Genomic DNA, 13,734 nt, shown 5'->3' with positions numbered 1-13,734 from the left:
TGAGTAAGTATATTCCACATTTTTCTGGGGACCAGCAAAATTTTCTCGCGGACCAGTACTTTAACTACCTTTGCTTTACAGCACATTATACGAAAAAAGCTTCGACCCCGACCGCTCCTAATGACCTACTACTGTGTTTCACGTTGCATTGTCAGAATTTGTGAAGATATTCTAAAGAATTGTAAGGAGAAGCAAAATGATTTCCTTAATACTTACTATATAAAAGCGCATAAAAAGCTTTAAGTTTTTTCAAAAAATATTGACTAATTATTCCAACAATAAGTTTCATAACCAGTGTTTAAAAAATTCTTTGTCCAAAGCATCCCTATTCACTATCTGAATACTGCATCCGTAAGATATTACTCAAGCCTTTAGCGTCAATCAATATATATTTTTATAAACCGTGAAAATATTTTTTGAAATTTTCAATTTTTTTTACATTTTTTATTACTGAATGACCCCAGTATTTTCTATTAAATTTGTTTGAATTCATTTTAATTATTTATTAAAATAAAACAGGAATTTTAGAATACGAAACTTCGCTCAATGTGGAATACAGTGCAGTCGAATTTCTGCTTTCATTAATAACACATCAGTCTCAAAAAGCTTCCTTCGAGCTTTCGTCTTGTTGTAGAAAAATAAACAAACAGTAAAAAAGATAATTTAACGAAATTAATTTTAGTTCGAAAGACACCCATAAAACTCTTGATATAGAAAAAAAAATTGAAATAAAGTTCATTGACAATCTGCCCAAACGGCTGACACCCTGTGAGGTCTTTCTTCATAAAACTGTGGATATTCACTTGACATATTATGTGAGAAATTATTGTATACTAATAAATATTAGAAGTCCAATAAATTTCCATGAAATAGTAAATTGATATTTGATTGAATAAATGCTGTTTATTAATTAAAATTTCACCGAAAGTTTTCAATAATTTAAACATTTATCTTAATTAAGCACAAGTAGTATAAATTATTTCGATAATTTGGTCAAAAGAAAATGTAGTTTGAAATTTTTCGGTGAATCTTCTTATTAGTACGTCTTTTCTTCATTTATTTATCAATTATTATTTGGTGGAAGGTTTATCTGAATGAAAGGACAGTTTGTCAGACTCAAACATTTCCAAATTTGTTCTCCTCAATCCTCCTTCTCTTAATAATAGCAGTGTGTTGGCGGCTTGCACTTCTTCGTTCTGTCTTTCTTGAGATTGCTGTAAGAAAAAATATTCTTGTGACAAAATTAAAATTTTTTATTAATTTTTAATTTTTTTTAAATTCTTATGCTTAAATACAAATATATTTCTCATATTCTATAGGTAAAATTTTTGTATATCTCAAATACTTTCTGGGCATTATTGAGTATAGAAATGCTTGATTAATGTTAATAAATTTCTAGCTTTAACTGGCGATTAAGTTCTAAAATTAATTTTGCAAGTTTTATAGATATTGGTGAGTATGTCACTGTTAAAACAATTTTTTTATATAATTTCCAAAATATAGTTTACAAATTTTATAAATATGAATTTTCCGTTTATTGTTGTAATAAAGCGTTTTATGAAAGTGCATGATGTTTATCAAGTGATTCAATTATTACTTGTAGCTAATATTCGGTGCAAACATCTAATACCGCATCATTAAGAACAGATTTATTGAGTTTCTCTCGTATATATTGTTGTTTGATAGACAGAATTATGTTTGTTTTTATAACTTCATAAACTACAGTGGATGATTTCGTTCCAAGATTTTGTTCGCTATCCGAATTGTTCGTTAACCGAGTATCGATTTACCATATTTTTTATGGGAATCTGATTAATTCGTTTTAGATTCCGAAAAATAAAAAATATATATATATATTTTTTACTACGTTTATTTATATGTAATAATAAAAATACATATATAAACAGTTTTGCATTTATATTAGGTTTTTATTGTTTCTGGGGGTTAAAGAATCTGTCTAATCTCGACTGCTTTTCTTTCTTTTTCAGGATTTTTTAGAAGTAATGAATGGCATTGTAAATTTTAATAGATCCCCAAGCCTATTAACCTCAACCTGGTATGGATGACATTCTAAGGCCGTTGTTCTGACAGCCTCCCACTTTTTCAAAAGGTCTTCAATAGCAGATATTGGCATTAATCCTTTTTTTCAGAAAATAAACATATCTCGCCGAGTTGTTTGGTGTTCTTCATTCAAGAGTTCTTGGCGTTTTTCCATCCTCAGATCCGTTTTAGGTTCCATTATGAGCTTTCAATGTTTTTTATATGTGAGATGTGATTTTTGTTACGCCTTTAACTGCTCGATTCTCTTTGATAATACTGTATTTTTTAATATAAGATTGAACTGCGGCCTACTGTAGACATGTTCAAGCTATACCGCCCAGCAACATCAGACATGTTCTGCCCAGTCACTACCTTTTGGTATTATACTCTCACCTTCCGAAGAACACTATCGCATCAGTATAAACCAGGTTGATCGTTAATGTCGACGCCTCCCGCGCTCCGAAAAGATTCGAATTGTTGCCTGAAGACAAGGGAAAACCAATTGGTAATCACTATTTTACGTCGTTTTTTTCTTGTGTTCGTTATTCGATTTGTTCTTTAATCGATTACTCACTGTATATGATTTTCGTGCGGTTAAAGTTTTGAATAAACTTCATATAAAACATTCGCTATTATGTCATTATCTCAGCTAAATAAAACATTTTATTTAAAATGGATCAACAAGTCATCAATTACACCTGTTAGGTTTTAGGAATTTTGTACGTCATTTACCAGTTAATTGTAAACTGTGTTAAATTTAATATATAATTTGTTCCATAAGCTCAATGTAGCGTAATAACGAACACTTGCTACGATTCACTTCTTTATTTCATTTTTCGTTGATAAGTCAAACTATACAATTCTATTTAATATAAACGTGAATTCTTAAAAATACAGTTTATTTTAAACAATTAATAGAATACTTACCGTTGAGGTGGAAGGACTTTTTTCCATGTGACAGTGCTTATGTTGCAACCATTTCTCTTTCGAGCGAGAGCTGAAGGAACATAAATGACATTGAAATACTATTACAGACGATTTAGGATTATCGTTTTTGTCGCGTGCTTGACATTGTTCACTGTCGTTGTTGTCATTATTTGTATATACTGGTGCAGACGGTGTTTCAATAGATGTCTCGAAAGGATTTTGTTGTTTAGATGCTTTTTCTTCAAATTTCTTGAAAAGTGAAAAATATTAATGAGGATTAATCCAGCGACATAATTTTATATTATTTTTACATCAAATTGGAAAAAATTTTATCATTAAAATTATAAAATTCTCCTAAGTAAAAATTATAAAGTTATTGTTCTTGTTATTTAATTAAACTATAAGGACTTATTTAAAAAATTAAGAAAATTAATTGTAGAACAACGAAATTAAGTAAGACTTTAATATAATTAATTAAATTAGTTCGAATGCTTGAAATAATTTGCTGACAATTTAGTGGAGAAAGTGAAATCATTATATATTCTATATACGACAATTCAAAAGAAATTTGCTTAGTTAATCTCATAAATACAGTAAAACATTAATTTAATGGAATAATTTAGGCGAAAAAACCTGGAAGTCTGTTATGTTATAATATATTATAAAAGTTTTTAAAAATTCTTCTTACAAAATTAAGAAATTAATTAGTATCTGTTAGGATCGTATTCAAAACATATAACGTGTTCTTTAATAGTTCTAAAANTCGATCATCTAATATCAAAAATTGACAGAGCTCGAAATATTATAGTAAACATCAAAATTCTTTGCTATAGTTTAGACAAAAAATTTTTCTATGTTTAAAATGAAGCAATCAAAAATTAATAAGCGGACCATCAAAAATTCGACAATTTACGACATGTTCTGGATTATGTAAATTGTTCTCTTCATAATATAAAAGCTTCACATAATAATACTTAAAAACTGCATCCGTGTCAATTCCTGAATTTTATAAAAATGCAATTAACAACAACATTACAATTTTCACACTTTGTATTATCATAATTTATTTTTATATTTTTTGTGGCGTTGATTTTTCGCGACAAAAACCGTCGTGACGCAATCAGACTTAGCGATTTCATTTATAATTACTTAAAATTTAGATCACCTGTCTTTTAGGTCTGTTTTGTTGCGCAGCAATGGGAAATAAATAGATAATAAATGCAGGTTATAATTAAAATTATTTTTAGAAGGTTAATTTAGATTATTAAATTATAAAAGAATGATAGCTACGCGACACGACTGTGGCGTAGCTATTATTCTTTTATTTATATGTAATTTAATAATATTTAGGGTCTAATTAGCTAACTTCTAGTTGTTTGAAGGAGTAAGCATCTTCACAGAATTGTCTGTGGAAAATTGATTGCAATAAGAACTACCCCTTCACGTAAATCAAGGTAAAAATGTAAACAAACCTTAGATAATCGTTATTTTTGTCGTTTTTCAGCTCTAATTTAGCTAATTTTCATATTCAAACGAATAAGTATTTTATTAAATTTTGAGAGAACGAGAGGCGACACTTAACGGAGAAAAAGAGAAACAAGGAGCAGACGACAGAATCGAATCAGTTGTCAGAAATCGGGGTAATACAACGTTGCTGGTATTAGCGATGGAGTAGATGAAATGAATCTCTTCAATGAAAGGAATAAACGGTTACTATTGTAATTTCGATATTCAATTCTACTCCTCCAGTTACAAAGAGAGCGGATGTAAATCGTTGAAACTTAAGATAATAAAACACTGTAATAAAGCACTTATCAGTTTGTTTACGTTAAAAACGAGTGTGATTCACACCCTTCTGCAAAGGTAATAATCATTTACTATTGTGACCTTGACTTCCACCCCCACTTCTCTCCAATTACAAAGGAAGCCGATGCCAGGCAGTGAAACATGAGAGGACTTAAACGGAAGTGAAACTAGATATGTTTTTTTTTCGCATTTTTGGATAAAATTACAGTAATATAAACATAAGAAACGTTAGAAGGGAGGAAAATTACACAAATAAACGATATAATCGTATTTTCAGATGGCAGTAATGCCAGATTTTTATTAAAACAACGCGATTATATTAAAAAAGCTGTGATTACGATTTTTAAGCATAGTGCACAACATAATCCCTCTTGAATCATTCCTATCACCCCCCAATAAATCATAAAACGGCGCAGTCCATTTTAAACCAATGGGAATACAGGTAGAAATGATTGACAGGTCGAATGACGTCACTTACGTGACGTGACGTCACGTCACGATGAGGAAAACCATTTTGCACTCAACAGTACGTCTTAATACAGCTTTATGAGCAATACATTAATGTTTTCATTGTAAAAAAAATGTATTTTATCTTATATTTAATGTTGGCGCTGTTCATTATGAAACATGAAATCTAAGTTCATTCAATTTTTTCAATTTTTGCATATTAAAAGCGTAATAATAAACTTAGTTTTTATATTCGCAATAAAAATTGACGAACGGATAATTTTCAAACAATTAATTTACACTGACGTACTCTATAATTACAAGTTATTTTACATTAAAATTGGAATCGTCAATATACAAAATTGTAAAAATTACTTAATAAATTTAGTTAAAAAGCAATTTTCGTGTCTTATAAAATTAGTATTGTGTTCTAGAATAAAAAGTGTACAGGAACATTTTCATGAACACTTATAATGTTATAGAATCATTAAAGAAAACGTTTTGAAGATTTGCATTGTACAATTTACACGACAGTTACTTTCTGCTGTGGATCTACAACTTTTCTGTGAAATTAATCTTTTCAAGCATGCTTAATTTTAATTAACCAAACATATACATAAGTAAATTAGTAAAAGATGTAAACAAATTCATTTGTCTTTCTTACGTTTTAACATAACGAAGCTCTAAAAAGCATTTCGTGGTCAGAGTTGGTTCGTTACTCGAGCCTAAACTATATTTGTTGAAAGTTTATTCATTTAAGATTCTTATACACTTACCTCGAAACAAGTTGAAGTTTTTTCTTTCGGATGAAACTTTTGATTGTGTCTGTTTAATTGAATTTTATATTTAAATTTCTCGTTGCATATATTACATGAATATGGTAGCTCTCCGGTGTGTACTCTCATGTGTCTTTTTAAAGTAGAGGGATATGGGAAAAGTTTTTTGCAAATGTCACAATAACGGCTTGTTATCTTCGGATCATTCGGCGGAATCTAATTATGAATTGATAAATAAGTCCACAATACATTAAAGCATAAAATATAACTAACTCATTAAGTAAGATGAAAATGATTTATGAATTTGATTTATGAAAATGAATGTTTGTACTTTGAATCGTTAATTTGTACGATTTATAATTTTAATATTTGAAGTAAAAATTTTTCTTCGTGTTTTAATAAAAAAAAGTATGTTTATGGAAATTGTTCTATAAAAACGCAACTAAGAAGTCTTTAATAACTATGTGTTAAGATTTTTTTTATTATTGATATTTGCAATTAAGCACAGTGGTGCAACAAGTATTAGAAGTTTATTTGAATTCAATCCTAATTGACCGTAAAAAGACAATAATATGTTTTGTTATGTTGTTTTTTTAAACCGTGTTTTGCAAATATTTTGGACTTTGAACTCAAATGTGAGTTATAAATAAACACTTGGCTTTATTTCCACCACTTTTTAGTTGAACTCATATTTGAGTTCGGAGTTCATGTTTTGTTATTTTAATATCTTACCTCAGGGGTCGCCAAAGTGATCGATATCGATCCCCAGGGGTCAATATATTATTATTGGGTCAGACCATTGAGGGGCGATTATCAAGCTCAAGCTAATAATAAGGAAAAGCTAAGGATCAAGCTTATCCAACTTACTGATTGTCACTTACAAAAATTATTATTAACAAATATACAATAAACGAAAAAAAATGCAAAATTAAAAGAAATGTATAAAAATAGTAAGTACTTTGTTTTGCTTGTAACACAAACATTTTGGTGGGGGTCGATGAGAGGTTTTAGAAACTTGTAGGGAGTTGACGATTAAAATAGTTTGACGACATTTGTCTTAACTACACATTTAGTAATAAAAAATCAGTTTTTGGTCATTTTACTTTGTGTAATAGAAATAAGAACACGTGAAAAATATATTTTTTATAAATAGGAGTATCAACTATAAAAATAATAATTTCAAATGAAGATTCTTCTAACAATTTCAACTTATCGTAATTAAAATTTTATATTACCCATAGCATTAGTTGTTATTTACACCAATGTATTTATTATAAGTATTGTCATAGTGTAATACACGACAATAATTTTAATGAAACAATGCAACAAACTTGATCAATGCACGATTTTTGAATAAAGTTCTAAACCGGAAATAAAACGTCGAGAACATTTTTTGGTTTTTTAAAAAATAAAAACATTAGTTAAAATTGTTTATCAATTTTATTATTGTACGCTTCGTTTCTGTATATTAATGCAGATTCATTAACTACTGTTTGTAAAATTAATTACATTTTTATAATGTATGCAATAAAAAATGTTGCATTCGTTAATTTTATAAATTTGATCGCCTTAACTATGTAAATATAAGACAAATAATATAGAAATTTTTCGTAATATTTACGTTACATAAAACTTTTTTCGAATGACAGAAAATCTCGTGTTGTTTCAAATGACCTTTCCGTTTAAAGCTTAATTCACAGCCTTCGTAATTGCACTTGAACGGTCTTTCATCCGAATGTACAAGCATATGCTTTGCCAAATTCCTCTTATCCGAAAAGGTTTTTTCGCACAAATCACATTTAAATGGCCTTTCGCCCGTGTGACTACGCATGTGAATTTTCAAATCTTGTTTACGAAGGTATTTCTTGTCGCATTCAGGGCATTGATGTTTTCTGTCCTTTTAAAATAATTCGTTGAATAAAACTAAATAATTAGTAAAAACTTAAACGAAACTTATTCAGGATAATATAAACTATTGTTATATAGTATAATATTACGTTAAAATGTATATAATATGTAGATGAAATGAAAATTTTCACTTACCATTATAATTTTACTTCTTTTAATTTCAAGTTGAAATTTTGGCAAAACAGAAAACAACAATGCACCGAAATAATGTAATAAATCAATTGTTTTGTTTTGACAATATTGTTAATGGCTATTTGCACGTGTTTCTGTAATTAACGGTCAAAGTTGTGTATATTGACTCCTGTATATCGCGGAAACCTGTCACTGACGGTTAATTTGATCGGTCCCATTAATTTTTTGCAAAAATTAATTAACGTAAATTAACCTGTTTATAGCGTAACCTGTCTAACGCGAACCGGTAAGAGAAATCGGGTTAAATAGTTAAAAATTTCTATCTGTATTCGATTTTAGACAAAATTAACAAGAAGTTTAAGAGCCTACCGTATATAAATATTTAAAAAATTCAAAAAATACAGCGATTGAATCTAAATATATAAAATTACTTGTCCTGGCTGATTAACTGAGTAATTGTCTGAGTAATTGACTGGTTCATCATAGCTCAGGGCGAACCGCTGAACCTAAAGTCGTGAAATTTTGTACACAGTTAGGGTACCGCGGGGGGAGAGGAGGGGGATTAATTCTTAACCTGAAGAACAGCTACTACTGTAATGTTTTAGATGCAACTTTTTGTTTTTAACTACATTTCATTAGGGTACCATGTTGAGATAAAAGAAGATGCTTATTTTTGAGAAAAAACATACAACTTTAATAATTCTTACTGCTTATCCAAATATGGCAATCATTGTGACATTTAAAAATATATAATTTTTCCATTTGTGACCTTTTTGCATTTGATTGAATTTCATTTTTCTACAGGAGTACTTCTGGAACACCTCACTTTGAGAATTTTTTTTTTGCATACACAATGAGATTGGGGAATACGCCGAATATCATTTTGTATGAGCGTTTTAGTCACATGGCACAAATAGGTTTCCGGTATACAGCTGTGAAAATTGTTTTCAAGTGATATTACTCGGAAATTTCGGTTGCTAACATCACTGCCAATATATTCCTCGAATCGCTTCTCGCCCTGTCCAAATCTGGTGCTCTTAGCTTCATTGCATTTCCTACTTTGAGTACAGCAAATTTCAGCTCTGATATTTTTTTCAATTTTGTGGCTTGAGCTTTTAATCTTGATATTCTTTACGCTTACTTTTCTCTTAATTTTTTCTCCTGTTCTTGGTTGTAGAAAAACTAATCATATCTGCACTAAGCTGTACTTAGATTGACGAATCAGAGATAGTCACATCGGGCTGTTCATTTCCAAAACTTTTCCTAAAATATATTTATTGGGTTTTTGTAATAAGCAATGATGTTCATTAAATGATTCAATTATTAAATGTAGCTAATTTTCGGTGCGAACATTTAATACTTTAATCATTCGTTTAATTAAGTTTCTGTTATTTATATTGTTGTTTGATAGGCATAACTATTGTTTCTTATAACTCTAAAATCTATCTCATTTTATGCTGTTATGGTTCTGAATAAACTTCATATAAAACATTCGCTAGTATTCCGTTTCTCATCTAAATAAAACACATGATTCAAAGTGGATAAAGAAGTCATCAATTTTCCTATTAGATTACCTGTTAGGAACTTCATACATCATTTAACAGTTAATTGTAAACTGTGTTGAATTTAATAAATACATCAAAATACATGTATTTAATTAAAACGTGAATTCTTTAAAATACATTTTATATTTAAACAACGATAGGAATAACTATCGTAGACGTGGAAATGATTTTTTCCATATGACACTGCTCATGTTTCAGTCATTTCACATTCGAGCAAGTGCTGAAGGAACATAAATGACATATAAATGCTATTACTGACATTTCAAGATTATCGTCTTTGTGTTTTGATTCACATTGTCTATCCTCTTTGCTGTCATTATGTGTATTTACCGGTGCAGACGATGTTTTTTTAGCAGATGTCTCCAAAGTGTTTTATCTTTGGACCGTTCTTAAAATTGTTCGAAAGGTGAAAAATATCAATGATGACGATTACTCCTGCAAAATAGTTTTGTATTATTTTTACATCAAATTAAACAAACTGTTATCNCAATATATTCCTCGAATCGCTTCTCGCCCTGTCCAAATCTGGTGCTCTTAGCTTCATTGCATTTCCTACTTTGAGTACAGCAAATTTCAGCTCTGATATTTTTTTCAATTTTGTGGCTTGAGCTTTTAATCTTGATATTCTTTACGCTTACTTTTCTCTTAATTTTTTCTCCTGTTCTTGGTTGTAGAAAAACTAATCATATCTGCACTAAGCTGTACTTAGATTGACGAATCAGAGATAGTCACATCGGGCTGTTCATTTCCAAAACTTTTCCTAAAATATATTTATTGGGTTTTTGTAATAAGCAATGATGTTCATTAAATGATTCAATTATTAAATGTAGCTAATTTTCGGTGCGAACATTTAATACTTTAATCATTCGTTTAATTAAGTTTCTGTTATTTATATTGTTGTTTGATAGGCATAACTATTGTTTCTTATAACTCTAAAAATTATGTAATTTTTATGCTGTTACGATTCTGAATAAACTTCATATAAAACTTTCGCAATTATGCCATTATCTCATCTAAATAAAACACATGATTCAAAGTGGATAAAGAAGTCATCAATTTTCCTATTAGATTACCTGTTAGGAACTTCATACATCATTTAACAGTTAATTGTAAACTGTGTTGAATTTAATAAATACATCAAAATACATGTATTTAATTAAAACGTGAATTCTTTAAAATACATTTTATATTTAAACAACGATAGGAATAACTATCGTAGACGTGGAAATGATTTTTTCCATATGACACTGCTCATGTTTCAGTCATTTCACATTCGAGCAAGTGCTGAAGGAACATAAATGACATATAAATGCTATTACTGACATTTCAAGATTATCGTCTTTGTGTTTTGATTCACATTGTCTATCCTCTTTGCTGTCATTATGTGTATTTACCGGTGCAGACGATGTTTTTTTAGCAGATGTCTCCAAAGTGTTTTATCTTTGGACCGTTCTTAAAATTGTTCGAAAGATGAAAAATATCAATGATGACGATTACTCCTGCAAAATAGTTTTGTATTATTTTTACATCAAATTAAACAAACTGTTATCTTTAAAATTATGTAATTCTCATAAGTAAATATTATAAAGTTATTCTTTTTATTTAAACTATAAAGACTTATTTTAAAAGAAATTAAGAAAAGTGATTGTAATACAACGAAATTAAGCAAGACTTTTATTTAGTTAATTAAATTACGTTCGAATACTCGAAATAATTTGCTGACAATTTAGTGAAGAGAGTTAAATCATTACATATTGTATGTACGACAATTCAAAATAAGTTTGCTTACTTGATCTCAGAAATACAGTAAAACGTTAATTTAATGGAATTATTTAGGAGAGGGACCTGGAAGTCTGTTATGTTATAATATATTATAAAAGTTTCCCAAAATCGTTTATTACAAAATTGAAAAATTAGTTAGTTGATTTGTTTTTATTTGTATTATACTTTTTGTGAGCAAAAACTAAGCATTAATAAAAAGTTTAATTTCATACAAATGTTTTATATATATGACCATTTTTGATAATGATTCTCACCACAAAGTTGACCCTTGTAAGTGACCTCTTGTCCACTCTCGCCACAGGAACACATGTTTGTTTTGTTAATTGGTCATACCGCAGACACCTTGTAATAGAGTAGTCACCTGGGGAGAGGGGAGTTCTTCCGCGGTGCCTCGGACGACTTCGTCCGTCAAGAAGGTCATCTCCAGTAACTACGCACTTCAATGTCCGGGGTCTATTCCTCGGGCAACGGGGTGAGAACGGGAGAAATAACGAAAATAATGATGAAAAAAACATACAACTTCGTTCCGAAGTTAATTAAAATTCTCATAAGATAGTCAGATTTTCACATATGTGTGACAATCCGAAGTTTAAATTAACAAACCCAATTTTAATCGACGATGACGCCATACGTGCTTAACGATTGTTGTCCTCAATTACCTGAAAAAATGTCCATTTACACATTCCCTACGACGATAATGACGCATTTTCGTGATCTGCTGACTTCTTGGTCGGGCATTAACAAACTGATATCGAAATTGATTGCAAAAAGAATCAGTCGTCGCCAGTGCCTCAAGTCAGTTCAGGACTTCCTATATCACCTTAACGGATACTTTACCTATTCTCTGTGCGAAGAGATCACCTACTCCCGGAACGGATCTTCCATATTTCCCGACGAGAATATCATTTATTCTACTGAAAGATATTGCTAAATCGCTTTCCCAACATATCACCTATTTTCGAACAGTTCTTATCATCGCGTTATCCTCCCCAACCTACCACCGAAAACGAATTTTCGCCGTAGGATGTTACAACAGAACACCATCCACTCTAGATATTTATCGTTACGCGAACCTTACGTAAACTGTCTCTCTCCCCAGAACCTCTACATTAGGCTTATCTATCTGTATTTATGTATTGTAAGATAATGATGTTACCGTCCTTTACAAATAAACGTTGTTACGTTAACGTGGTCTCTGCGTAAATCACTTCTGGTACGCTGTCTCTCTCACTCCATTCCGAATCGCATCGCTCAGTAACGCGACCGCTCGATCGCGTGATTTATTTCCGAACCTCCGCGGTTTCCGTTTCAACCGAGAAACGGTGGTGTCTATCCACACGAGGCATCGAAGAGGTGCCGACCCTCCGGTCACACATATGAGAAATTATTGTCTAATTATAATAATTATTTTAAGTCTAACAAATGTCGATAAATAACTGAATACTAGTGATGTAACGAATATTCGGTTACTATTCGGTATTCGGCCTATTCGGCCTATTTTTCACTATTCGGCCTAATACCGAATATTTAATCACTATTCGGCCGAATACCGAATACCTAAAAACAGGAGTAATAAATAACAAAAACACAGTAAATTAATCATTTTGGTATTTAGATTTAATGTTATCGAGTTAGTGTTGTTTGTTTATATTTATTTATAACTTGTAACATGCACAAAATAAAAAATAAAATAATATTAGTCACATGTATTCACAATTTATAATTACAAAGATCAGCACACGCACGTGTCTATCGTTGGAGAATCCTCGCACATCTGAGGATCTGACCCTGCCTATCCCTCTTTTTAAGCGCTCGTCTTTGCTCTTCCCTTTCTCTTTCCTCTATCGCTCTAATCCATGTATGCCTGTGCATACATCACACACAATACGCGCTCACGATACTTTCGATTCGTCACTTTTCCGTCGTAGACTTCCAATTTTACAATTACGTGACTCAGCCTGGTGATAACGGAGAAAAGAGACAGAAAAGACGTAGGTATAAGTCATAGTTATGATTTCACAGATTCGAGACAGCTTGATAGCCCGAACGGCCCCAGGCTTTCGTTCGTGCTCGCTAAGTGACTTTCATTTAGCTTTCCGAAGTCTATGACAACAATTGTTTGGCATTGACGGCCGCGAATTTCGCGCCAATAAGCTGCTTCGACTCGTTCGATTATGTTATCGACTCAATTTCATATTTATTTTCACATTTTCACTTCGCAGTCCTTCTGTGTTCTTTCTCCGTTATTTACACGTGTAGGACATTTCATTGTTATCCACATTTGATATCATCACTTATCACATACTGCCATGACGCTCATGTCTGTCCGCTTCAACTGTCAAGAATTAACG

At 30.7% G+C, this 13,734-nt stretch overlaps 1 protein-coding gene across 1 annotated transcript in view; it reads right to left on the bottom strand.

Annotated features, from left to right (window-relative positions):
• Positions 1-904: 904 nt before the first annotated feature.
• Positions 905-13,734, bottom strand: part of LOC111612371 (zinc finger protein 761-like) — a 19,524-nt gene continuing 6,694 nt past the window's right edge. The window contains exons 5-9 of the mRNA XM_023353575.1: positions 8,040-8,112; positions 7,618-7,893; positions 5,997-6,212; positions 2,968-3,216; positions 905-1,214 (exon numbers count right to left, since the gene is read on the bottom strand). Of these exons, the coding sequence (XP_023209343.1) occupies positions 1,071-1,214; positions 2,968-3,216; positions 5,997-6,212; positions 7,618-7,893; positions 8,040-8,112 (958 nt within the window). The 3' untranslated portion in view covers positions 905-1,070. The remainder of the gene's footprint in view (positions 1,215-2,967; positions 3,217-5,996; positions 6,213-7,617; positions 7,894-8,039; positions 8,113-13,734) is intronic.

Source organism: Centruroides sculpturatus, unplaced genomic scaffold (genome assembly GCF_000671375.1).
Source record: "Centruroides sculpturatus isolate CEXI.00-Female unplaced genomic scaffold, Cexi_2.0 scaffold1675, whole genome shotgun sequence".
NCBI lineage: Eukaryota > Metazoa > Arthropoda > Arachnida > Scorpiones > Buthidae > Centruroides > Centruroides sculpturatus.
The sequence above is the reverse complement of the archived record's forward strand: the minus strand, read 5'-3'. Positions and strand labels throughout refer to the sequence as shown.